At 34.2% G+C, this 25789-nt stretch overlaps 3 protein-coding genes across 3 annotated transcripts; 1 reads left to right on the top strand and 2 right to left on the bottom strand.

Annotated features, from left to right (window-relative positions):
* Positions 1–1051: 1051 nt before the first annotated feature.
* Positions 1052–13280, top strand: LOC137820126 (endoribonuclease Dicer homolog 1). Its single transcript, XM_068623963.1, has 21 exons — positions 1052–1410; positions 1506–2575; positions 2748–2861; positions 4686–4896; positions 5343–5737; positions 5813–6044; positions 6335–6507; positions 6600–6722; positions 6823–6983; positions 7358–7591; positions 7681–7831; positions 8117–8299; positions 9196–9357; positions 9447–9542; positions 9648–10279; positions 10649–10749; positions 10841–11040; positions 11115–12029; positions 12143–12307; positions 12420–12787; positions 12880–13280. The coding sequence occupies exons 2-21, from the start codon at positions 1517–1519 to the stop codon at positions 13055–13057; spliced, it is 5853 nt and encodes a 1950-aa protein (XP_068480064.1). The 5' UTR covers positions 1052–1410; positions 1506–1516; the 3' UTR covers positions 13058–13280.
* Positions 13281–13565: 285 nt separating this feature from the next.
* On the bottom strand, positions 13566–15836 carry LOC137820127 (soluble inorganic pyrophosphatase 3). The gene is made up of 9 exons (XM_068623964.1): positions 15687–15836; positions 15434–15554; positions 15280–15308; positions 14932–14997; positions 14702–14809; positions 14468–14533; positions 14262–14382; positions 14097–14178; positions 13566–13809 (listed from the first exon to the last, which is right to left on the bottom strand). The coding sequence occupies exons 2-9, from the start codon at positions 15552–15554 to the stop codon at positions 13767–13769; spliced, it is 636 nt and encodes a 211-aa protein (XP_068480065.1). The 5' UTR covers positions 15687–15836; the 3' UTR covers positions 13566–13766.
* A 1753-nt stretch (positions 15837–17589) lies between these two features.
* On the bottom strand, positions 17590–20532 carry LOC137822916 (probably inactive receptor-like protein kinase At2g46850). The gene is made up of 3 exons (XM_068627940.1): positions 19681–20532; positions 19182–19265; positions 17590–18934 (listed from the first exon to the last, which is right to left on the bottom strand). The coding sequence occupies exons 1-3, from the start codon at positions 20453–20455 to the stop codon at positions 17871–17873; spliced, it is 1923 nt and encodes a 640-aa protein (XP_068484041.1). The 5' UTR covers positions 20456–20532; the 3' UTR covers positions 17590–17870.
* Positions 20533–25789: the final 5257 nt, after the last annotated feature.

Raw genomic sequence — 25789 nt, 5'->3', positions numbered from 1 at the left:
AGTGAACAATACTAGAATCATATAATCATATCTATAAAAGTAGTTTAGAATCACAAATATAGTTACTCAATCTTAAAAAAATCCCTTTAGTAATTGATAATTAATTACTAAACTATTTTTTGACTCTTTTATAAATAAAAAAAATAGAGTTTAGTTTTTATAAAGACAAAGAATAGAATTTGTTCTTCTTTAAAGACCAAATGAAATTTAGGAGATTAACAAAAATACATATGATTTTGTAGATAAGGATATATTGTAAGAAGAATCTCAACTACTAATTTTGAGGATAATTCTCATTTGTTTCATTTTCTCATAATAAATAAATTTCATTCCTTTTATTTAAAAAAAATACGTTATCAATTACTTATTTTTTTACATTTAAAAATACATTTTCATTAAACCTTTTTTTTTTTCTAAAATGAACTATAATCAAATTTTTTCATCTCATATTAGTTATTTATTTGTATTTTAAACAAATTTAAGCGGGTTAAGTAACATGTCTTGTGATCAATGTAATTGATTTTATTTAATGAGACAACAATCTGTAGCTGTTTATGGTCTTTTTTTATTTATTTAAGTTTAAACTATTTATGTTATTTAAATTAATCATTTTTTCAGAAAATCCTCAACCAATATTCATGAAAAATCAGTTTAATCATTGGTTAGAATTTGTTGAATATAGAAGACAATGTAAATTCTAAATTGAGGAAATACAAGATAAACAAGGCAGAGAGCTTTGTCTATATTGGTGATACATTAACAAATAAATTAATATTTTTTTTTAATTAAAAAATATTATTATTAACAGTATCATATATATATATATATTTTACTGTTTATAGGTTGAATAAAACTTTTCTTTTATCTATTCTAAAAATTTGATTTGATTATATTAAATTATTTAACCTAAAAAAATGAGATTAAATTGAATTGAGTTGTGAATAAAAGAAATAGGTAGTAAATAAGGGTAATGAGTGTGAGAGAAATATCTAACCTTAATTAATGAAAAAAGGAGTTTAATATTTAATATAATTTGTATGTTTTTTGACTTAGACTAGGTTGTCACACGGCGGCATCTATCTCTGGTGTGTGGTTTGGGTGGGGAGTGTTTGTGTTCTCCGATTCTTCTGTCTGGGATTTTGCTCTGTTTCTTCTGTCTCTGTGGCTGTGCTTTTTCTGAGTAAATTAAAAAAAGCAGCAGCAGCAGGGCAAGAAGAAGAAGAAGCAAAATTCAGAGGAAAACAACTCTCAGAATCAAGAGTGGATGAAAAGAGCACACATCTCTGCCTTTGGACTCAGCACAGTTTAGTTATGTTAGCCAGAATCCAAGAAATCAAAGGAAGGAGAATAAGCGTTGATACACAGCGGAATCTAATAGAATCACACTACCTACAGTGTTTTTGGTTTTAGGTGCCTTTCTCACTTTTCACTATTCTTTTTCATTCATTCCTTTTCTGCTATTCCTCTTCTTGTTATTTATTTTCTGACCAAGACTTCTTTTTTAGCAAACCCTGTTATGGAGGATGGGAGTAGGGTTCCGGCAGGGGAGGACCCCTCTTACTGGCTTGATGCGTGTGAAGACATATCGTGTGATTTCATTGATTTTGATGTCTCTTCCATAGTTTCAGAGCAACCAGACAACCCTTCCAATCAGGACTTCTTCGGTGGCATTGACAAGATTTTGGACAGCATAAAAAACGGTGCTGGTCTCCCTCTCAATCATGGTGAGCCTGCTTCCAACTCTAATGGCACAGCAGAAGGAGCAGCAGAAGTCTGGTTTCCTTCCAATGCCACTTTGGCGGATGGGGGAAATCACCATGCTCCTGTTCCTGCCCCCACTGATGCTGCTTTTGACCATTCTGCTACTGTTCGGAATAATGGGTCGAGTAAGGTGTCTAATGGGAATGAAGGGGGAATTTTGGTTAATCATTCTCAAGAAAGAGGGGTTCTGAATGGTGGCCATGAGGTTGATAGTGAAGAAAGGTGCAGCAAAAGGGCTCGGATTGGTGGCTGCAAGAATGAGAGGCCTCATTATGGCAGAGGTAATTATCAAGGCAAGGAGAGGGAGAGGTGTTTTAATAATAACAGAAAGAGGCCATGGGATAGGGATGAGGTTGATAGGAGGGATAGGGATGGTGGTGGAAGGAAAAGGGAGCATCATGGTGCTGTTGGCAGGAGGGATGTTAGAGATAGAGATTGGAGAGATAAAGAACCTAGGGGTTACTGGGAGAGGGATAAGTTAGGTAACAATGACATGGTGTTTCGCCCAGGCGCTTGGGAACCTGACCGTAATCGAGAAGAAAAAATGGCTATTGATGTGAAAGAGAACAATGGAAAGCTTGATAAGAAATCTGAGGAGGCTAAGGAGAGGGTTCCTGAGGAAAAAGCTAGACAGTATCAATTAGATGTTCTTGACCAGGCAAAGAGGAAAAATACTATAGCTTTCCTTGAAACCGGAGCAGGGAAAACCTTAATTGCTGTTCTTCTCATTAAAAGTATACAAGAGAGTTTGCAGAAGCAAAATAAGAAAATGCTTGCAGTATTCTTAGTTCCAAAAGTTCCACTAGTTTACCAGGTAGAATAGTTTTTCACAAATTATTTATTATTGAATGCTTTTGGTTGGAGACAACAATGAGATTTAAGTAGTGCTATGCAGGTGGTGTCCATTCACAATCGTGGAAGTTCTTGTAGTTCTAATTATTTGTATAAGTAAGCTGTAATAATTTCAGTTCTTTGTCTAATTACAGCAAGCTGAAGTAATCCGTGAGCGTACTGGTTATCAAGTAGGCCACTACTGTGGAGAAATGGGACAGGATTTCTGGGATGCTCGAAGGTGGCAGCGTGAATTCGATACCAAACATGTATGATTTAAATTTTCTATTGAAGATATGCTGATCTATGCTTGCTATCACCTTGTTTTTGTTTGTGTTAGTCTAGTGTGATTCTGTTTTTGTTATTATCTACAGTATTGCATTTTTTGAATTCAGATTCTGTTTTCTTCTCCATCTTTCTCTATATTTTGCTCACATCTAGAGTTGGCTACTGGTTTAGTGTTAAGGTTTGTATTTATTATTGTTGAAATAAAGTTGTTCATTTATACCCAATGCATATGTGTACTTCATATTGAAATTCTTGTTCGGATATCAAAATTGTAGCACATGCAGTCTTTGCAGTAAATGATTGGTCACATCTAGCTATATAGATTTTTGGGTTCCTAACCTGCAATAGGATATGGATGGGAAAACATTGTTGTTAAATGGTGGTGCTATGACACAATGGCATGGATAATTTTTGCCAACTTTTGAAGGGAGGCTTGCTATTGCTGTGGCATAGCCACACTAGTGTGTTTCTATTGTATAATTTTGGTCTTCCGTCATATTCCACTATCTGCCATTTACAACACAGCTGGAAAAATTGTACACATCTTTTCAGGTTTAGAAAGTAGATGTTAAAAGCCTATGGTCTTAATTTTTAGGTTAGAATAAATTTTAGTTTAATTAGTATACTAGTATGTATCAGTTTTAGCCTACTTTTGTTTTCATAAATTATATATGCTTTGTAATTATAATTGGGGTGTTGCTCATTGAACGAACTTTTACATGTTGAATTCATTTAAGATGGTATCACTGAAATGGAATGCTTTTCTAGTTTCCTTGGGGTATTATAATTCAGATTTCAGAATGTGTGGGGATGGTGAGATCACTTTTTGATGATTTTTCACTTGAGCTTTTATTTTTCTTTTTGTTCTAAGATGTTTATCTCAATACTCTAATGTTTAATCTGACAGAGATTTTGTGGTATTTGTATTTGTTTGGAGTTATGAAGAACTTATAACTAAATGACACCAAACAATCTCTTTGATGTTGGTTTTGGCAGTTCAGGGTCAATTAAGATACATACTAGAAATTAAGGTTACTTAGTCAAATTGTGCAATTGCCATCTGCTAAGCAACTATTGGTGAATAGTACAAAAGCTGAACTATTTCATTGTAACCAGACCGGATATTTCTTTTGCGGATGGTTTGGTGAACCAGTTCCTTAATGCACCTTGTTGTGCCATTGGTATGCAGTTGCTAGAGTTTTGAGGTTTATCAAAGGATACTTAGGAAAGGTTTGTGTATGGGAATTGGGGACATAGGGATAATGTTGCTTATATAAATGCACACTGGGTTTTATCTCCTTGTCACAAAAGGTACACCTCAAGATAGTGTTCTCATTTCATGGAAAACCAAGGACTAAAAGGTGGTTTCGGGAATACCAAACTAAGACTTATATTGAAAATATGAAGTTTTTAAGTTGCATCTAACCCAATCTTCCCCGAATGAGCCAAACATATAGAAATTGCTGCTACTTAATTCACGAGAAGATTGCTTTTGGAGAAATTAAATTGAGATATTTTAATTACCCTTTTTTGTACTTTCTTTGTATTCTTTTTTAATATTAAGAAGCAGTGCATGACTTACTGCCAGTAAATCGTACTAAAAGAAATGACTCCATGTGATTTTGAAGTTGTGCTGGTATTTGTTTCTGCAGCTTTTATCCTCAATTTGATAAAAGTTGTTGGCAGATTTTTTTCTATAAGATTCTCAAGTTTTCCCTCTCTTGCCCTATTTATATTTCCACTGTTCTTCTTTGGCCAGCTGTGTGTTTATACTGCAATTACTCAATTTGCTTTTCTTTCTGTAGGTTTTAGTCATGACCGCTCAAATTCTTTTGAACATTTTGAGGCATAGCATAATAAAAATGGAAGCAATCAATCTCTTGATTCTGGATGAGTGCCACCATGCCGTGAAGAAACACCCATATTCACTGGTGATGTCCGAGTTCTACCATACAACTCCCAAAGAGAACAGGCCATCTGTATTTGGAATGACTGCTTCTCCTGTTAACTTGAAGGGTAGCTATTCAATTTCTCAACTGAGCTTAGGATCTGGTGCTTTGTTACTAAGTTTTTAAAGCTATGATTTGTCTTGAAATTATGGGATTTTAGGTATAAGAGGGAGAAAGAATACAAGAGAATGAAACACTAATTTTATATCAACTGAGATGCATAATATTGCAGCGTATTCATGTGTTTGATGGGTTCTTAAAACTAACAATTCTAACCTTTAACCAAACCTAACTAATTAAGGAAGCAAATTATGATATGATAAGGAGATTTGGTAACTAATCTTAAGAGATAATGAGGAAATAGGGAAAAGACACTTAGAGGATAATCTAGATGTGACCATATCTTTTCCTAAACATTTTGCTTGGGGTTTGAAACCCTGTTCAACAACTTAGTATTCTTTTATTACATGCATTGTTCATTCATTGAGTTCTTCATGCTTGTGATATATTCAGGTGTCTCCAGCCAAGTAGATTGTGCAATAAAAATTCGCAATCTTGAAAGTAAGTTAGATTCTATAGTTTGCACCATTAAAGATCGTAAGGAGCTGGAGAAACATGTGCCAATGCCCTCTGAAGTTGTGGTCGAGTATGATAAAGCTGCCAGTTTATGTTATCTACATGAGCAGATAAAGCAGATGGAGGTTGAAGTTGAAGAAGCTGCCAAATCTAGTTCAAGAAGAAGCAAATGGCAGTTTATGGGAGCCAGAGATGCTGGAGCTAAGGAAGAGCTGCGCCAAGTATATGGAGTTTCTGAAAGAACTGAAAGCGATGGAGCTGCAAACCTAATTCAGAAGTTGAGAGCTGTTAATTATGCACTTGGTGAACTGGGACAATGGTGTGCATACAAGGTACAGACTACTTCTTGGAGAATGAGGAATCTTGAGTTTCTTGGCCATCTTTATAAAGTGTCTTTCTTTTTGCAGGTTGCGCAATCCTTTTTAGCAGCTTTGCAAAATGATGAAAGGGCCAACTACCAACTTGATGTCAAGTTTCAGGAATCTTATCTGAGTAAAGTTGTTTCTCTTCTGAAATGCCAACTGTCAGAGGGTGCAGTTTCTGACAAAAACGCTGATATTGATGACTCAGAGAATGGTGCAGCTCAAAGTGTGTCTGAACATGAAGAGATGGAAGAAGGGGAACTTCCAGACAGTCATGGTGAGCTGGGTTGTTGATACGAAACTTTGTAATGGTTCAAAATTTCATCTGCTTAAATTTGTAATTATCCAGATAAGCTATATTTGTTATTCTTTAATTTGGCAACATCTTAGAGTATATAAGAAATTGGATTACTATGAAATTTATGAAATATATTTCTCATGTGAAAGAGCGGTCATAATTCACCATATATCTAAATATTTCACATGTGAAAGAGCGGTCATAAAATATCAATGATTGAGATGGAATGTAGTTTGATATTTTATTTAAGCTGACACATTTTTGTTTAGTTGTCTCTGGCGGAGAGCACGTGGATGTTATTATAGGAGCTGCTGTGGCTGATGGCAAGGTGACCCCCAAGGTGCAGGCACTAATCAAAATACTTCTTAAGTATCAGCATACAGAAGACTTCCGTGCAATCATCTTTGTTGAGCGTGTTGTGTCTGCATTAGTTCTGCCCAAGGTTGATAGACAAACATTACTGCTATAGTTTCTTTTGGTTGATTCAGTTGCATAATGAAGATCCTATTGGTTCATTGTGTGCCAATCTGGCAGGTCTTTGCAGAGCTTCCATCTCTTAGTTTTGTTAAGTGTGCAAGCTTGATTGGTCACAATAACAGTCAGGAAATGCGGACCCACCAAATGCAAGATACAATTTCCAAATTCCGTGATGGGCGGGTAATATTTGTATTTTGTTAGCATGGTTCAGCTATCAGTTTCACATGTCCAGAAATAATCTTTTCTATTCTCTCAATCTCACCAATGCACTCATTTGTAGGTCACATTGTTAGTTGCCACTAGTGTTGCTGAAGAAGGACTTGATATCCGGCAATGCAACGTTGTTATTCGCTTTGACCTTGCAAAGACTGTTTTGGCATACATTCAATCCAGGGGACGTGCCAGAAAACCTGGATCTGATTACATCCTGATGGTGGAGAGGTACTGGTTGTGACAATTTTAGCTGTTGTCAGTTTCCTTTTCAGAATCATTTTGCCACATGTGCCGAGGCTCTTGCGCTAATTGGCTATGCTATACAACATGAACTTATTCTTTATTTAGTGTCAGTGATTTATTTGAAAATTTTGTTTTAGTTTTTTCAGTCAATAGTGAATTATTCTTTGTGGAAGTTTCTGTTTTTCTTTATCTGATAGGCATACTGAAAAATTGACACTGGATTTTTATTGGTTCTGTCATTAATCATCATAATGTTCATAATTTTACCAAACATACATGGTGTTTTATATTTGAGTGGATGGATGCCAAGGCATTGAACTCTTCCCCTCTTCACTACTTGTGATTTGTCTTGTATATAGGGGCAATTTGTCACATGAAGCATTCCTAAGGAATGCCAGGAACAGTGAGGAGACTTTGCGTAAAGAAGCAATAGAGAGAACAGACCTTAGTCATCTGAAGGACACTTCAAGATTGATTTCTGTTGACACCAGGCCTGGAACAGTTTACCAGGTGAAGTCAACTGGTGCAGTTGTGAGTCTTAATTCTGCTGTAGGTCTTATCCACTTCTACTGCTCTCAGCTACCGAGTGACAGGTGCTGCATTTTTGCTTGAGATTGGTAGTTTGCTTTACCAGCCTTTTATTTTTCAAGTAATGACTTGGATGTTTTTATCCTTTGTCCAGATATTCAATTCTTCGTCCTGAGTTTATTATGGAGAGGCATGAAAAAACAGGATGTCCCACAGAATATTCTTGCAAGCTTCAACTGCCTTGTAATGCACCATTTGAAAATCTCGAGGGCTCAATATGCAGTTCTATGCGTCTGGCACAACAGGCACGCCATCTTTTATCATGAATTTGATTGATTCTGCTTGTTGGTTGTGTGTTAGTGTTGTTTACAATAGTACGATAGTCTTTGTTTTGTTAACTGTCACTTAAGTGCTGAGTCAGCACAGTAGTCTTTGCCTGCTAAGCACTCTTAGAGTGTCTATAAATGTGTACTCTACTGAATATTTCAGTAATAATAAAATAGATCTTCTCTTTCGATTTCTCTATGAATATTAAATTGTAATACTATTCAGCTTTATCAAGAACCATTTGTTAATCTGGTGTTTTGCAGGCTGTTTGTCTGGCTGCTTGCAAGAAACTGCATGAGATGGGAGCATTCACTGACATGCTATTGCCTGATAAAGGAAGTGGGGGAGAAAGAGAAAAGGATGAGCAAACTGATGAAGGAGATCCACTTCCAGGGACTGCTAGACATAGGGAGTTCTATCCTGAAGGTGTGGCTGACATACTAAAGGTTGGTTCTTTCTGCAAGTTATGCAGTCTAAGCAATTTTTTTGTAAGGGTTTTGTATAGTTGACCAGTACACCATTTATCATATTCATTTTTTTTATCAGCAATCATTTGTAAGGTCAGATTTGTACACACTTATATACTTTAATTTTACCTTATCTCTTGTTGAAGTAATTTCCAAGATACTTCCTCACATCGAGGACTGAACATCTCAAGTACAAGACTAAATACTTGTAGATGATACGATAAACCCAACAAAGCTCGTTAGGATAGACTTTGATACCATCTTAGAAAGTGAATTTTAAACCTAACTCAACTTTACAAAACCGGTTTGTAAGTGAGGTTTGTACCCCATTTATATACTATAATTTGGCTAAATCTCTAGTTGATGTGGAATATTCAATAGAAAACTTGTGTGTAATACCTTTAATTCAGTGATATGATGCTGAATGTTGGTTCTTTCTGCAAGTTATGTAGTCTAAGTAATCTTTTGTAAGGGTTTATTATATAGTTGACCAGTACAGCATTTATCATTCTTCATTTTGTAAAGAAGGCTTGTCAGTTATACCTTCAATCCAGTGCAATGATCTTGAAGGCTTTGAAGATGGTTATTATTAAAACAAAGAAGTTAAGTGGAGAACAAGTGCAATCTAAATACTTCCTCTATAAATTGAATAACTCTGTTGTGTTCCAAACACACATAAGTCATTATCTGTCTTCTTGTTTTCTCTCTTCTCAACACTTCCCATTCAGGAAAAGAGCAGGGCTATACCTTCTACAAAAATGAAAATTCACCAAATCTGTATCTGTGCTGCAACATGCATGCTATTTTAGTCTTTAGTTACAGGATATGTTTATTGTCTTGACCTCATTATTGCTTAATGCTATTTGAATTTTCAGGGAGAATGGATCTTATCTGGAAAAGATGCTTGCAACAACTCCAAATTGCTTCATCTTTACATGTATGCTGTAAAGTGCGAAAATATTGGCCATTCAAAGGATCCGTTCTTGATTCAAGTTTCAAATTTTGCAATACTTTTTGGCAATGAGCTGGATGCAGAGGTAGTCATTTCTATTTGTGCTACTGCTTCTAGTTCCATTTTTTTGCATTGTAACTCATTTACTCCCTTTCTAACATATTCATTTTGTAGGTGTTATCGATGTCAATGGATCTATTTATCGCTCGAACCGTGACTACAAAGGCATCTCTTGTCTTTATGGGGTTGATAAATATCACTGAGAGTCAGGTTGAAAAATTAATCAGTGTCTATACTTGTTTTAAATGTTCATATATTTTTTTTTGAAAATAGTTTCTTATACGACAGAGAAACCTATTTTTGAATGACATGCAGCTGGCATCCCTGAAAAGCTTTCACGTAAGACTGATGAGCATTGTCTTGGATGTGGATGTTGAACCATCTACCACTCCTTGGGATCCTGCAAAAGCATATTTGTTTGTCCCAATGTTTGGCGATAAGTCTGTAGATCCTATGAACCAAATTGACTGGTGTCTGGTTGAGACAATAATTGGAGCCGATGCATGGAAGAATCCCCTCCAGAAAGCTCGACCAGATGTTTACCTTGGTACTAATGAGAGAACATTAGGTGGAGACAGAAGGGAATATGGATTTGGGAAATTGCGTCATGGCATGGCTTTTGGGCAAAAATCACATCCCACCTATGGAATCCGAGGAGCTGTGGCCCAGTTTGATGTGGTGAAAGCTTCAGGATTGGTTCCAAGTAGAGATTCCATGCAAACACAAAAGCAAATTAATATGACTACCAATGGAAAATTGATGATGGCAGATACCAGTACTAAGGCAGAGGACCTGGTAGGGAAAATTGTAACTGCTGCTCATTCGGGGAAGAGGTTTTATGTTGATTCAATACGCTATGACATGTCAGCTGAAAACTCGTTCCCTAGGAAAGAAGGTTATCTTGGTCCTCTGGAGTACAGCTCATATGCTGATTACTACAAGCAAAAGTATGATATGTTACGAATATTGTTGTCTCGTAGTTTTTTCCCATTTGTTTAAAAAAAATTCTTTCCTGATGCAGTCAAGACTCCCTATCCCATTTTCTGTACTCTTGTTTCTTTGTGTTTTGAAAATTCTTACCAATAACTTGTTGGCCACATTGCACCTCTAATATTGTGCAGGAAGAACAAGGGGCTAATCTTAATCTGTGAAGGAATCGCCTGTTGTCACCTCTAAATATTGCGGACTTTATCAACAATGTTCCTTGGAAAGTGACAATAACTTCTTCTTCCTTCCAGATTAGAGAAGCTTTTTGTGTCTTCTTGCACAATTGAGGGTGCGAATGGCTACTGGTCTTTTTTATTGCTTTGGTGTAGGTATGGAGTTGATTTGGTTTACAAGCAGCAACCTCTAATAAGAGGGCGTGGTGTATCATACTGCAAGAATCTTCTTTCCCCTCGATTTGAGCACAGTGAAGGTTTGTTCTCATAATTTCTATCCTGGAATTATTGTGCTTTTGCAAAATTCGTGGACTTATGTTTAATGGGAACTGTCAATTCATTGTATAGCACATGAGGGGGAATCTGAAGAGACACATGATAAAACTTATTATGTTTTCCTTCCGCCTGAGCTATGCCTTGTACACCCACTGCCTGGATCACTTGTTCGTGGTGCCCAGAGGTTGCCTTCAATAATGAGGAGGGTTGAAAGTATGCTACTTGCAGTTCAGCTGAAGAATATGATAAGTTATCCTGTCCAGACTTCAAAGGTATCTTGTCTGCTCCAGGTATTTGGCTTTTAGTTCTAGTTTCTTCAGTTAACCCATGCCTTCTTTGTGAACAGATCTTAGAAGCCTTGACCGCTGCCTCTTGCCAGGAGACATTCTGCTATGAAAGGGCAGAGCTTCTTGGAGACGCTTACCTGAAATGGGTTGTTAGTCGATTTCTTTTCTTAAAATACCCACAGAAACATGAAGGTCAACTTACTAGGATGAGACAACAAATGGTCAGTAACATGGTATTATATCAGTATGCCTTAAGTAAAGGGCTTCAATCATATATTCAGGCAGATCGCTTTGCTCCATCCAGATGGGCAGCTCCTGGGGTGCTGCCTGTCTTTGATGAAGATACCAAGGATGGGGAGTCCTCTTTGTTTGACCAGGAGCGGTCCATTTCTAAAACTGAGAAGATGGATTGTCACACAGATGGATATGATGATGAGATGGAAGATGGCGAGCTTGAGAGTGATTCAAGTTCTTACAGAGTTCTGTCCAGTAAGACACTTGCAGATGTTGTGGAGGCACTAATTGGGGTATATTATGTAGAAGGTGGTAAAAATGCTGCTAATCACCTTATGAAATGGATTGGCATTCAAATAGAGTTTGATCCCGATACGCTGGAGTGTGCTAGAAAGCCATTTAATGTTCCAGACAGCATACTTAGGAGTGTTAATTTTGATACTTTAGAGGGTGCTTTAAATATAAACTTCAAAGACAAGGGGCTGTTGATAGAATCCATAACACATGCCTCCAGACCATCTTCAGGAGTATCCTGTTATCAGCGGTTGGAGTTCGTGGGTGATGCTGTCTTGGATCATCTTATCACCAGGCACTTGTTTTTCACTTACACAAATCTGCCACCGGGACGTCTGACTGACCTTCGGGCTGCTGCTGTAAATAATGAAAATTTTGCACGTGTTGCAGTTAAACACAACCTTCATGTGCATCTCCGACATGGGTCCAGTGCCCTAGAGAAACAGGTCTTGTTTCCTTCTAATGACTTTTTACTATTACCTTGAGATGAATCATATGACCTACCTGCAATATTCCTAATTTCTTTAAGCGAGGTGATGATTTTGTTGGTTGTCTACAGATTAAAGAATTTGTGAAGGAAGTTCAAGATGAATTGTTAAAGCCAGGTTTTAACTCCTTTGGTCTGGGAGACTGCAAAGCTCCCAAGGTCCTTGGTGACATTGTCGAATCTATTGCAGGTGCCATTTTTCTTGACAGTGGAAGGGATACTTCTGTTGTTTGGAAGGTTAGTACCTAGCTTTTAAGCATACAGACCATTCCTTCCAGTGTTCATTTACAAAATGGAAGGAAAAAAGAGAAACTAATGAAGAATATTACGGGTCTCTCAATTTTGCCAGGTTTTTCAGCCTCTTCTGCATCCTATGGTTACCCCAGAGACTCTGCCAATGCATCCTGTGCGAGAGCTGCAGGAGCGATGCCAACAGCAAGCTGAAGGCTTAGAGTATAAAGCAAGTCGTATTGGCAATTTGGCCACTGTTGAAGTATTCATTGATGGGGTGCAAGTAGGAGCTGCTCAAAATCCACAGAAAAAAATGGCACAAAAATTAGCTGCCAGAAATGCCCTTGCTGCTTTGAAAGAAAAGGAGGTGGGGAAAACTCAGGAGAAGGATGATGAAAACGGGAAAAAGAATGGAAACCAGACATTTACTAGGCAAACATTAAATGATATCTGTTTACGAAGGAATTGGCCTATGCCATTCTACAGGTATGGCATTATGAAGTTACCTATTTAGTATTGCAAATGGATGGTCACTATATCTGAGCATCTATAACTTTTTTTAATACTGAAACTTGTAGGTGTGTGAATGAGGGTGGTCCAGCACATGCAAAGAGATTTACATTTGCGGTGAGAGTCAATACTACTGATAGAGGATGGACCGATGAATGTATTGGAGAGCCAATGCCAAGTGTCAAGAAGGCCAAAGACTCAGCAGCCGTTCTTCTCTTAGAACTGCTAAACAAATTATACTCGTGATAGATGGAGTGATTTTTATTCCCATTCTATCTAGCCAAATATTTAAACCATTCCTGTGCATCAGGTATTGAACCCAGCATTATCAACTGGTTCAAGACATGTCTCAATCAATGGTTGAATAAATAAGAAACAAGGGATGTTACTATTTTCTAATTTATTATATATATAACCAATTATGTGATTCCTCTAAATAATTATTATATATGTTACGAAATTCACAGTATCTTGTGACAGAGGATAGTGGTACATAAAACAAGTTGAGGACTAGAATACGAGACTTGACAGCCAGCATTAGGTGCCTTGTTGACACTGCTATTAAATGTTAAGCATACTATTTTGTAGCTTGTATGTAGTCTAGAAACAGCTCATGCAAATTATTAAATTCTACAGCGATATTGCTCTTGCCACTTTTACTCGAGAATTTTAGTCTATAATGAAGGTCACAATACGACTTGAGTCAACATTGACGAAAAACACTGCCAAATTATAGCTTGGAAACTGGTAAACATAGTTAAAACACTTCAATTTCGATTATTATACATGAGGAGTTACATACATTAAGCACGGTTGATACACCAAAATAGGTTGTATATTATCCGGCTATATACAAAAACTATAAAGTATAGATAGGTTTGATTAAGATATATTAAAATAACAATATATTATGGCTTATTCTGATTGTTGATGGAGAACATAGAATAACAGTTGTCTATCGCCTCAAGGTGTGCAGAATATACTCTGCATAGAGATCCCTGCACCAAATTAGAAGCAAGGTTAGCAGCGTAAAAATATGTAAGAGATTCCAGATTTGTACTTTTTTTTTCTCGTCACCTTACTTTATTTTTATGTTTCTACACTTATTTCATGTCAAATAAAAGGGCATATTTTAATAGGTGTAGCAAAATGTGACGTAAAATAATCGAAATTCTTGTACTATAGAGCAGTATTAGTTGCATAAACAAAAGCACGACAGAAGGGAATGATGTTAGTAGAGTGACAGAATTTTGTTTAATTCGATTGGATACATATACACACTTACATTGAGTACTGGATGGCATCAACAGCAACGCTTGCAGGTAGAAAGTCATTAACTGCTACTTCCTTGTGCTCATTCTTTTTGTCTTAGCAATGTGTTAAGAAACAAAACTCAAATTATGAAGAAAAGATAAAAACTAAACTTAGAAGATTGTAATGAATTGGATACAGTCTTCAAAGAAGCGTCGGATCTCAGAGATGCGATGAGGTGCAAGTTCTTTATAGTCGGTAAAGTGCTTATATTCTGGGTCATCAGCGCACACTGCAATAATTTTATCATCTTTCTCTCCCTGTGTCAAAAACACATTTGTTATTGCGTAATGGAAAATGGGGTAAAAGAAGTGGGAATGGTTTTATTGGCTTAGAAAGCAATACCTGGTCAATCATGGGCATGATTCCAATGGCCCTGGCTCGCAGGAAACAACCAGGAAGAACTGGTTCCTGTCCTTCAACCATTGTAGTTCATTCAGTAAGCTAACTATGTTAAGTGCCTATGTTTAGGATTTCTCTAAATGCAGTTAAGTAAATAGTAAAATAATAATGTAGAGAGCAGGTTAAATGATTGCTTGCTGTATAAAACATATTGATTTGAAAATGATAATGGTTTACCTGCATGAGGACCAAGACATCCATTGGGTCATTGTCTTCACACAGTGTGCGGGGGATAAAACCGTAGTTATGAGGATAAACAACAGATGAATACAAAATCCGATCAACCTGAGCATTATTCGGACAATAAGAAGAAAAATCTAAAGCACAGAGATAAAATAATCTGGCAGTAAGCTCTGTGTGAAATCTGTTTCAAATTCCACTCCAATAACCATGCAATTAGTTTGTACCTTAATTAATCCAGTCTTTTTGTCAAGTTCATACTTGACCTTGCTTCCTTTAGTGATCTCCACAACCTGTTGGAGGCAACTAACACTATTCAGCAAGCATAAACACTATTTCACTAGAAAATTGCAAGTCGGGAAAGGAATGTAGGTATATATGGTTCAAGAGAATAAGTTCTTGGAGACCCAACAAAGTTAGAAAAATTTGAGATCAGTAACCTAGTACTGTATTGCACCAGTGCAATGGTTGAGTAGTAGACTCCCCGTAAGACTATTAGCTTTATTTTTGGACCTTATTTTCGCAGTAACACAGAACAAACATTCATCCAAAGAAAGCAGAAGATGAGAACTTACACAGTTGAAAATCTGAGGAGCCTCGGGTCCTGCATATTTATGAAACTTTAGTTTTGAAACATGTTTTAAATCTTATCGGTGTAAATTGAAGGCAAATTGGCAATATAAAATATATATGAAGAAGCAATGTATAATAATATGTCAGCAACAGTACCAATTTCAAGATCATGCCAAGGATGGGCAGCCACTGATCTCCTTGACAAAGAAGAAAGAATCCTTTCATTCAGACGGGGAACTGGACGATTTTCTTGAGCTTCTTCGCCATTCTCAGCCATCTTGAAGGTATAGAACAAGGAAATATGAGATGAAAAAAGTCACAGAAAAAGGGTGCATGGAAAAAGTACAAAAGGAATGGTAACATGCAATGCAGATAGATATAAAAGGTTTGAGAGTAAGAAAAGAAGTACCTTGATGAGGAATAAATGATACTGATGGAAGAAAGTGTAAAGGGTTGAAAAGAGAGAGATAGAAGAGAATGGTGGAGTTGATGTGTTTATATAGAATTTTGAAGGGAATTTGAGAGACTTGGTCAAATTGATTAGAGCATACACTTCGGTTCTTCATGGAATTTACCACTCCACTTGTTTCCTACAAATTTCAAACTTCCTTATCTCTGCATTAACCACTAGATTCCCCGAAAACCAAGTTAAGCAAAATACTTTTTTAGAACTTCTTCACCTTTTTTCCCGTTTCATTCTTTTCTAATTTTGTATCCTCTTTACTAATTTGGCATCCCTTTCGATTTTGGTACATATTCTACAGTGACATCATAATAATTCATGTAAAAAGAATACTATAAAAAAAAAATATGTGAATAGCATGATCTGTTTATCTTTTTTTTTTATCAGCAAATGATCTATTTATCTTAATAAAAGGGTTACCTATGACATGTGTCAGTTGAAAATTTTCTAGCTATTTCTCAATCTTCTTATCATTAATTATTATTTTTTTGAAGTTGATATAATGTTTGATAAAAAAAAAGGTTTTTTCATTGTTCACTGCTCCCCTCTCACTCAAAGTTGAGTTGCATAGAGGAAATTTGGGTTAAAGATGTTGATTATTCAAAGATTGACTTTAAAAAATTAGAAAAAAAGTGTTTTCAGCAGTGTGTAATAATAGTAATATTTTTTTTTATCTGCAATAATAATATTATATTATTTTTAATTTTTTTTTATATAGAACAATAGTTCTATTATGGGCAAAAATGATAAACTTATATTAAGTAGTTTTGTTATAAAATTTATTCAATGCTTCTTTTTGCTTTGCATGATTTCAACTACTTAAATCGCCTTGAAAATGTTGTAAATCAAGTTTTAGAAAATAAAAACATGGTGAAAGTTCCACGCACTAAGAGAATATGGCATACAATGGAATCTAGCACATGTCCCTATTGATCCAAATTTCACAAAAAAAAATTAGTTTCTAAATTAGTTTCTATTATTGTTAAATAGTTTTTAAATTGGTATTTAACTAGCAATCAAGATTTTTCTACCAAATTTAGAAACTAAATAATTGGTAGTTAAAACGTTGGTCGCTAATTAGATACCAATTTAGAAATTATTTAACCATAATAAAAACTAATTTAGAAACCATTTTTTTTTTAGTTTTTAAAATGGTCTGTAATTTAGTTACTATTGCAACTAATTATTTTGATCTTTAAAAATTAGTTTTTATTGTATGATTTTGTAGTAGTGATATAAATGTAATGATAATTAAGTATAAAATTATTTATGCAATCTTTACTAGTTCTGAAACTCTTTAATTCTTGTATATTAAATTGATTCTTTAGATTGAATTGATTAAACTGCGTAATTGCCTTGTTTTTTTAATACTCTACATTCATATTCTAATTGTAGTAGGTAGTTAAATTCTTTATTGTCTCATTAATCATATCATTCATACATTTGCTAAATATAATTTACTTTGAGGCTTTTGCATTTAGATCACGTTACCATTGATTAGTTTTGCATTAACAATAAGCATTAAAGGATAACAGCTTATGTTTTGAATGTCAATAATATCATATCCTTAAGAAGAAAATTTCAATCAATAGATTGAAAAAGAGAGAGACAAAATATACATTAATATTTAAATTTAAAAAATATTAATATAATGAGTTATCAAAAGTTTGCTTCTTTATTTTAAGTTGTGATCAATGTGATTAGTTAAAATGAATCAGAGCTGCAGTTCCAATCTTGTATATATACATTAATATTTAAATTTAAAAAATATTAATATAATGAGTTATCAAAAGTTTGCTTCTTTATTTTAAGTTGTGATCAATGTGATTAGTTAAAATGAATCAGAGCTGCAGTTCCAATCTTGTATATGCAGTAAATTGAAACATTGAGAATGCACAGAGATTTTCATCTGAATACACAAAAAAGAACCTCTGAAAATGGTTCCAACACTGTTTATAGCAGTTGATTAAATTTATGAAGTTACATGCATACACTTGCTTTGTACCTTAATGAAGTATGTCAGGACCAGAATGTTGGATTCATTCCCCAGATGTACAGTGGCAGGGAAGTTATACTTCACACACAATTAAGGATTAAGGATGTTTATGTTCTTCTTCAAGGAGGGAAAATTCAAGGGACACTCATAGAATCTGGAGACATTGATATCATCTGAAGAAGGCTTGAGTTTGAGAAAGTCTCTTCAAGTGCAGGTCCTTTGGTAATTCCCCCATCAAGACTTTCTTTAGTCAAGTGCACTAACTCCCTCACAACATCAACCATTCCTAGCCTTACATCTACACCAAATAGAAGGCATCTTGTAGCAAGATCAGCAATGATCTGCATTTGCTCTTGGCGATAATGTGGTTGTTCATGATAGCAAAGAAAAGGGTCAAAAATTTCTTCAAATTTTCCAGCCCTTATTTGCTGCAAGGCTGAAGTTGGTAAATCCAAGCGATTTGAGCCTGAGATAATTTCAAGAAGCAACACACCCATGTCATAAACATCATTTTTGCAGATGCCAAAGCCTTCGTAGTTCTTATGTAACTGAGAATCATAGTAAACATTGGAGTTGATCAGACCAAATCCTGCAATCTTGACAGAGTAATCATCATCTAGGAAGATGCATGCAGATTTAAGGTTATGGTGAAATATGGGAGGAGAGTTGTCGTAGTGTAGGAATGCAAGAATACTAGCTGTTTCTGCAGCGATAGTCAATCTCCTATACCAATCCAAACGAAGTTGTTGTCCTTTGCTTTGATGCAAATGTTCCTCCAGAGTACCATTGCAAGGAAACTCATAAACTACCAGAGTGTTGCCAGATTCAATACAGCAACCAAGAATGCGGGCCATGTTTCTATGCACAGTAGAAGACAGAACCTCGATCTGTGACAGAACTTGAATTAAGTCTTTCTTCTCACATTGTAATTTGTGAACAGCTATGTGTGATCCATCCCTCAAAACTCCAGCGAAAATTGTCCCATTATTGGCATGCATGAGTTTCTGACTCTCTTCAAAGCCTTTTGTGGCTTCCTCTAGCTCGTGGAGGCTGAACAGTCGAATTTTACAAGCTTTGGGGATTGAAATGTTTTGATAGTAAGCCTGCTCGGTGTCAAACATCCCTGGTTTTGTTGGCCTTTTAAGAAGATAAAATAGTGCAACCAGGGAGGCAACAATCAGAACTGGGCCAATGATTCCTGCATGTTGAGTTGACACAAGAAATGTAAGTATATATCTGACCATGACTACCAGATTATATAGATTAAGGAAAATGGTGCAGAATTGAAAGCAAATCTGGTAGTCAGGAATCCTTGTTGTGACCTCTTCATAATTTGTTGACTGTGTTCTATAGGTTGGTGACCTTGTAATTTATGAGTTGGTACACTCAAGACTTTAGGAGAATAAAACTATTTTGAATTTTACAGTTCTCTAGCTATTACTAACCGGCAATGATAACAAATTTTCTCTGATCATGTCTTTTGATGTAGCAGTCACTTCCATATGCTTCCTTTCCGTCCTTTATGCAGGCTAACAAGAATACATCAACCATAAGCAAATGTCATACTTAAAAGTAGAAGGTTAAAAATCATGCAGTGTATATGCTCAGAGTCCAAAAAATCCATTTATGGAAGAAAAGGGAGTTGCTGATCTTTCATGTGTTGTGAAGCATATTTATTTACCTACCTTTAATTTTCTTATTCATGTTTTCTTAATAGACATGTGAAACTAAAACAGTGTTTCTACTTCAAAAACCTGCTACCAGAGCCTAGAAAGAAATGGTTTCCTGAGAGCAAAAAGGGCCAATCTAGAGATATAAATGTACAAAAAGTGAGAAGCAGAAACTTGAATTTTTCAAGAACAGCACAAACAACATAATTGCAAATACGTAATAACATTAAAACAAATACCCTTTTTTATCCTGATTATGATGAAAACTACTCACCCTGCAAACATCCAGTTCCATCAGCAAAACCATCACCAACATATCCATTTTGACAGACACATCTCACGCCTCCTTGGATTGCTGTAGCATTGGCCATGTTAGCATTCCTTGCACAAACTTGCTTAGAGGAGTTTCTGGGCAGTGCCCATTCCAACTTCACCCCACGTTTTCCCCAAGTTGAGCCTCTCAAAACGGCCCAACTAGAAACTCCCCTGCATCCAAACTGAGAAAATACCGAAAATCCATCACCAACATGCCATATGGTATGGTCTGAGAGGGGATAGCAGCAGGCAAGGGAGCCTCCTCCCCTTCCATCACAACCAGGCAAGTCAATAGTTTCACAATCTGCTTTGCACAGAGAGGAATCCTCACAGTCATAGAGACCAACAACATTGTCAACCGAAACTCCAAAGTTGTTCTTCCCTGCAAAGCTTCTGCCAAAAGAATTCAAGTCATTGTACTGTCTGCAGGATGATGAGCCGGGAAAGTCCACCAGCACACCATCTGAGAAGAATTCCAAGACTGTGTAACTCACTGAGCCAATTCTGAGCAAAAGGGTGGTGGAGTTTATGCACGAGAGATGGAAGGCAGGGGAAATTGACTCACAAGAGGAGTTGACATAGAATGGAAAGGGAACATGGAGGTTCCCGCATGTTTCATTGCAAGAGTTTGGATGCAAAGGGGTTTGTAGCTCTTTCCCTTGCTCTTGGAGGGAACAAGAAAATGGGAAGCACACCAGAAGTCCAACAAAACTCAGGAGGAGAATACGTGACATTGTATGTTGGTTTCTAAGGAAGAAGAGAAGTGAGTCTAGTGTCAGTGTAGTTCCTCCCAAATTTAATGGCTCTTAAAATAATAAGAAAACATGAATATTACTGTACTGTATGTATGTTGTAAAACCACTTGGTAGAATTTAAATCTAATTCAATCTCATAAAACCAGATTGTAAAGATTGTAAAGATGTTTGTACCTACTTATCTAATTCAATCTCATAAAACCAGATTGTAAAGATGTTTGTACCTACTTATATACTATGAATGTATGTATATTGTAAAACTGATTCACTGGATTTTAAACCTAATTCAACCTCATCAAACCGGATTGTAAGGTTTGTATCTACTTATATACTATGAAATGCTCTAATATTTAGTCGAGGATATCCAACCAACAGTAATAAGGCAAATGGAAGGGACCAACAGTAATAAGGCAAATGGAAGGGATGTGGGAGTAGTGAGGGGTAAAGTATCCTAGAGTAGAGTTGGTTGTGATGAGATGAGATGAGAAGGTAGGCTTAGAAATGTGCAATGGAGAGAGGAAGATGAAGACGTGGCGAAATCAGGGAGGTAATGGGTAGTGTGAAGGAGGCATAGAAGTTGGAGAAGGAGGAGACGATTGGTCTGAGGAATGGGGCACACTTCGTATCAGAATAATACATGGGAGCGTGTGCTGAGCGAGCGTGGCCAAGCTTGTGAGCATTTCAATCTTGTTGAATTGCACAAAGCTTAATTACGTAGCATTGAGTATTGTGATCTTGCATGGGAATCGAGATTTGTTGCACAAACTCAGAGGAATAATCAGTATACTATAACATCACTTCATTGTAAACATTTCATTTTACTCAACTCAAGGATTCAATTCTACTTAAATCTTACGTACATATCAATCATGAATTTCATCTTCACTACTGTTTTTGGTTTCATTCTTTACATTAACTTTTTTCCATTTTTGTTCCTAAACCAAAACAATAATTATATATGTGAATCCATGTTATTTGCTAAAGTTTCATAATACGGATGAATACTGATATAATATGGACATGGAAATGAAAATATAGATGATTTTTAAAATGTATGTTTCAGTTTTTTTTATCGACAAATGGTTTAAAATGGTATGTTTCTTATTTTTACAATTTTAATAAAAGTTTATATAATAAATTTAAATTTTTAGAAAATTAATATTTTTTTTTTAAAATTGTGTTAAAACTGTGTTAAAATTGTCATAAATTTAATAAATATTTTTTAATTGGATACTTCAATGATACGCGTTCTACAATTCTGGTGCGAGTATCGGTCTTTGATACGTGTGTCCGACACAGACACACTATTTAAGAGATGTGTCCGAGTCTCATAGATAATATATTTGATTTCTATACTTCATTAATACTTTATTATAGATTCTAAACTTAATAATAATTTTCATTTTTAGTGTTGATATTAAAATATTCTAACCATGTTATAACTTGAGAAAACAATAAAGATGGTTTTAGTTTCCGCATTTTGAAGGACAAATTTAATGAAGTAGTAATATGTTGAAGGGGTATATATAAACATATCTATGAATTGAAATTGAAAGCACATTGTACTGTTTTTGTCAAACTAGGAATTTGCTTATACGTGCGTGTGTGTATAATAAAATAAAATATAGAGGAAGATAGTTTAAGGATTACGGAATGTCAGTGAATTAGATCTGTGAACAATGAATGTATGGAAAGGAATATGGATGCGTACCTTACAAAAAGAGAAGAAAAAATATAAGTAATTAATGTTCTTGGGGACCCACATAAACCTTAACCTAACCTAACCTAATTAATATAACTCATTAGTACTACATAACTCCAACAACACAAAACTACCCTATCTTTTTTCTACACACAATCCTTCTGTTTTTTTTTTTTTTTTTTTATCTCTGTTATTTTATAATATGATATTAGAGTCATTTTAAATTTATTCTAACAATTGTTTGTTGGATTTATCGACCACTCGCTATTAGATCGTTATTAGACCACGTATATTAGTAGTCTCAACATGAAGAAGTGTGTTAACACTACAAGAAAATCATGAAATAGAAACCAATTTGTAGAAACTAAAATAATTAGTTGCAATAGTAACTAAATTAGAGAACGTTTTAGATACTAAAAAGAAATTTGGTTTCTAAATTAGTTTCTATTATTGTTAAATAGTTTCTAAATTGGTATCTAATTAGTAACCAAGTTTTTTGCTACCAAATTTAGAAACTAAATAATTGGTAGTTAAAACCTTAGTTGCTAATTAGATACCAATTTAGAAACTATTTAACAATAATAGAAAATAATAGAAACTAATTTAGAAACTAATTTTTTTTTTTAGTTTCTAAAATGGTCTCTATTTTAGTTTCTATTGTAACTAATTATTTTGATCTCTAAAAATTGGTTTCTATTTCATGATTTTTTTGTAGTGTAAAGATCTCACATCGACTAGATATTAGAAAATTTCATAGTATACAAACCTCACATTATAAATCAATTTTATGAAACTGTGTTAGAGTTAAAAGTCTCCTTCTAATAGGTTATGTTTCTAATAGGTTATGTTGATTACATTCTTTTCAGAACATGTAATTATGTTGGGACAAGTAATTGTCAACACATAATTATGGTGTTTTGTTTTTGTTTTTTCCACCGTTGTGAAGTAGCAGCGATTAAGGTTGAGTTGGTGTGTTAGGTGAGAAGCAAGGGGTTTCTTGTTCTTTCTTTTAGACGTGTAAATTGAGTGAAAATGTTGCATTCCTTTTTTAACCAGGGTAAACAAAGAGCAATTAATAATATATTTTCAGTAACAGTGTCATGTTGCGTACTGATATTTAATTGTGATGTATGATAAATTTATAAAATTTGATCATATAATAAGTTAAATTGATTGGTGATTAATAAAAAAATAGAAAAAAAGATAGGAAAGTTTGTATGGAGAGTAAGAAGTCCAACATCATGGGGTACCATGCTTCAATTTCTTCTCTCAATGGATTCCAATTTGCTTTAGGATGATAACTTGGTGATTACAATTAAACTTAATATTCATTTCCTGAAACTTCATTCTTTCATCTCCATCTTTTAATTAAAATTAAATAATTTAAAACAATTTTATCATATTTTAAATTTTTTATTTTAAAACTAATTTTTTTTTTATCAGCAATGAATAAAATAATTAAGGGAACCCTTATACAAAAACATCTACAAAGATACCAGGCAGAAAGATAAATACAAGCACAAAGGCCTAGATTTTTTTTAAAAACTAAATTATAATTTGTTTATTGTAAGTTTTAATTATAAACATATAATAGAGTGCTAGCTATAGTTATTATTTTATAATTTATTATGAATAAAAATCATATTTAAAATTAATAATGAATGAAATTAGTGGATAAAGTGAATAATATTGGTTATCATAACATTAAATGTTTAAATCATTACCCCTAATTTAAATTTATCATCAAAATTTATCTTTTATAAAAAAAATCACCTACCACCTTCAATTTTTTACCTCATAATAATAGTAAATATGATGATATTAGTAATTTTACGTAATATATTTTTATTTTCTAAACAAATACATTGTGACAAATTGAAGTGAATTGTAATGCTAATGAAATAAACAAGCTACTTCAATCGGTTTAATTGGGAACCGGCACAATTGTCCGGTTTAGAATTTCTAAAAAACCGCTGTAGTTAGAACCTGATCGAAACGGGTTGAACCGACCCTAAATCAGGAAAATCAACGAGTTTAAGGGTTCATTATAGTTAATATATTATATTATTATATTAATAAATAAATTAAAAATATTTTATTAAATCCAGTTTAACCTTTTGAATTTTGAACTCAACCCTTCACCAATTCAATAATCAATATGATAATGACAACATCAATTTAAAATACCAAAATCACATTAAAAGAATGATTACAATTTAATTATTTTTTTCTCTTTATAAATTTCTTTCTTTCTTTCTTTCATTTTATAAACCAAGAAGATTTCCTCCCTTGTCAAATAGCACTATTCTTTTTGAGATGTTTTTGTCGTAATGATGTATTTCTCTGTTACGAGGTAAGGATATGGAAAATGATATATTGAAAAATCGTTTATAATTTTTGATGTTATGAGTTTAAATATATATATATATATATATATATATATATATAAAATAAAAATAAATTTTGTAATTAAATGATATAAAAAAATATTAAAATAATAGTATTGAGAGTTGTGACGTAATTGTATGAAAAATTGGAATCCTCAATATAACATTACTAGATATATACTAACAAAAGGTGATTGTACATGCAAATAAGTCTTTTTTGGTAGTTTAGAGTGATAAAGTGTGTTTAAAACTTAATTTTTACCTGTGTAAACCAATTGCAACCACAACAAAAACTACAATAAAATCATGAAATAAAAACCAATTTTATAAACTAAAAATAATTAGTTGTTATAGTGACTAAATTATAGATAAATTTAGGGATTAAATAAATTTTTGGTTTCTGAATTAGTTTTAATTATTGTTAAATGATTTTTAAATTGGTATCAAATTAGCCACCAATGTTTTGTTCCCAAATTATAATTGGTAATTAAAACCTTGGTTGCTAATTAGATAATAATTTAAAAACTATTTAACACTAATAGAAACTAATTTAGAAATCAATTTTTTTTTTATTTCTAAAATTGTCTCTAATTGGTTACTATTGCAACTCATTATTTTGGTATCTAAAAATTTGTTTCTATTTAATTATTTTTTTAGTGAAACTTGTTTGATTCGGAACTCCAAATTCCATTAATTTGGGATATTTGAAGAAACCAGAAAATGACAGGCCTGAAGCATTGCAAGAAGCCATGAGAACACAATATTCGAAACACAGATTGGTTTCACAAACGGATACCTCAATAAACAGTTGTAGGAGTTGAAGTGACCTCTAGAGACGTAAAATGCTTCTGCAAAGTTATCAGAATGTAGTTCAGTCTGAACTACATTATGAGGCCAAAAACAGGTTAACAAAGAAGTGAAAAAAGGGTCATTTTCTTTTTTAACGAAGAGAATTTAAAAAAAAAATCCATTGTTTAGACTCTTGGTGTCCTGCATATGAACTACATTCTGATAACTTTACAGAAGCATTTTACGTGTCTAGAAGTCACTTCAACTCATGCAAGTGATCTAAGCACAAAAATAATACGAGAAGTGATAGGTTGACAACTTGTATCAGTCTACAATTTCATTTATTTGTTTAAAATTGTAGTTTTTTTAAAAAAATAACGAAAATATCATTTCTTTATATCATGAATTACGGATTGTATATGAAATAGTTCGTTA

The sequence above is a fragment of the Phaseolus vulgaris genome, chromosome 9, assembly GCF_000499845.2.
Source record: "Phaseolus vulgaris cultivar G19833 chromosome 9, P. vulgaris v2.0, whole genome shotgun sequence".
In the NCBI taxonomy this organism is placed as follows: Eukaryota; Viridiplantae; Streptophyta; class Magnoliopsida; order Fabales; family Fabaceae; genus Phaseolus; species Phaseolus vulgaris.
The sequence above is the reverse complement of the archived record's forward strand: the minus strand, read 5'-3'. Positions and strand labels throughout refer to the sequence as shown.

What these genes read in the sequence shown, in the direction of transcription:
- LOC137820127 (XM_068623964.1), bottom strand. Translation starts at nt 15,554, where the DNA reads ATGGCTGAGAATGGCGAAGAAGCTCAAGAAAATCGTCCAGTTCCCCGT. An exon ending in AAAAGACTGGATTAATTAAG is followed by an intron (nt 14,810 to 14,931) that starts GTACAAACTAAT and finishes AATAATGCTCAG; the next exon opens with GTTGATCGGATTTTGTATTC. An exon ending in CCGACGCTTCTTTGAAGACT is followed by an intron (nt 14,179 to 14,261) that starts GTATCCAATTCA and finishes CACATTGCTAAG; the next exon opens with ACAAAAAGAATGAGCACAAG.
- LOC137822916 (XM_068627940.1), bottom strand. Translation starts at nt 20,455, where the DNA reads ATGTCACGTATTCTCCTCCTGAGTTTTGTTGGACTTCTGGTGTGCTTC. An exon ending in TGGAACTGGATGTTTGCAGG is followed by an intron (nt 19,266 to 19,680) that starts GTGAGTAGTTTT and finishes TATTCTTGTTAG; the next exon opens with CCTGCATAAAGGACGGAAAG. An exon ending in AAAATTTGTTATCATTGCCG is followed by an intron (nt 18,935 to 19,181) that starts GTTAGTAATAGC and finishes CTCAACATGCAG; the next exon opens with GAATCATTGGCCCAGTTCTG.
- LOC137820126 (XM_068623963.1), top strand. Translation starts at nt 1,517, where the DNA reads ATGGAGGATGGGAGTAGGGTTCCGGCAGGGGAGGACCCCTCTTACTGG. An exon ending in TACATCCTGATGGTGGAGAG is followed by an intron (nt 6,984 to 7,357) that starts GTACTGGTTGTG and finishes TCTTGTATATAG; the next exon opens with GGGCAATTTGTCACATGAAG. An exon ending in TCTCAGCTACCGAGTGACAG is followed by an intron (nt 7,592 to 7,680) that starts GTGCTGCATTTT and finishes TCCTTTGTCCAG; the next exon opens with ATATTCAATTCTTCGTCCTG.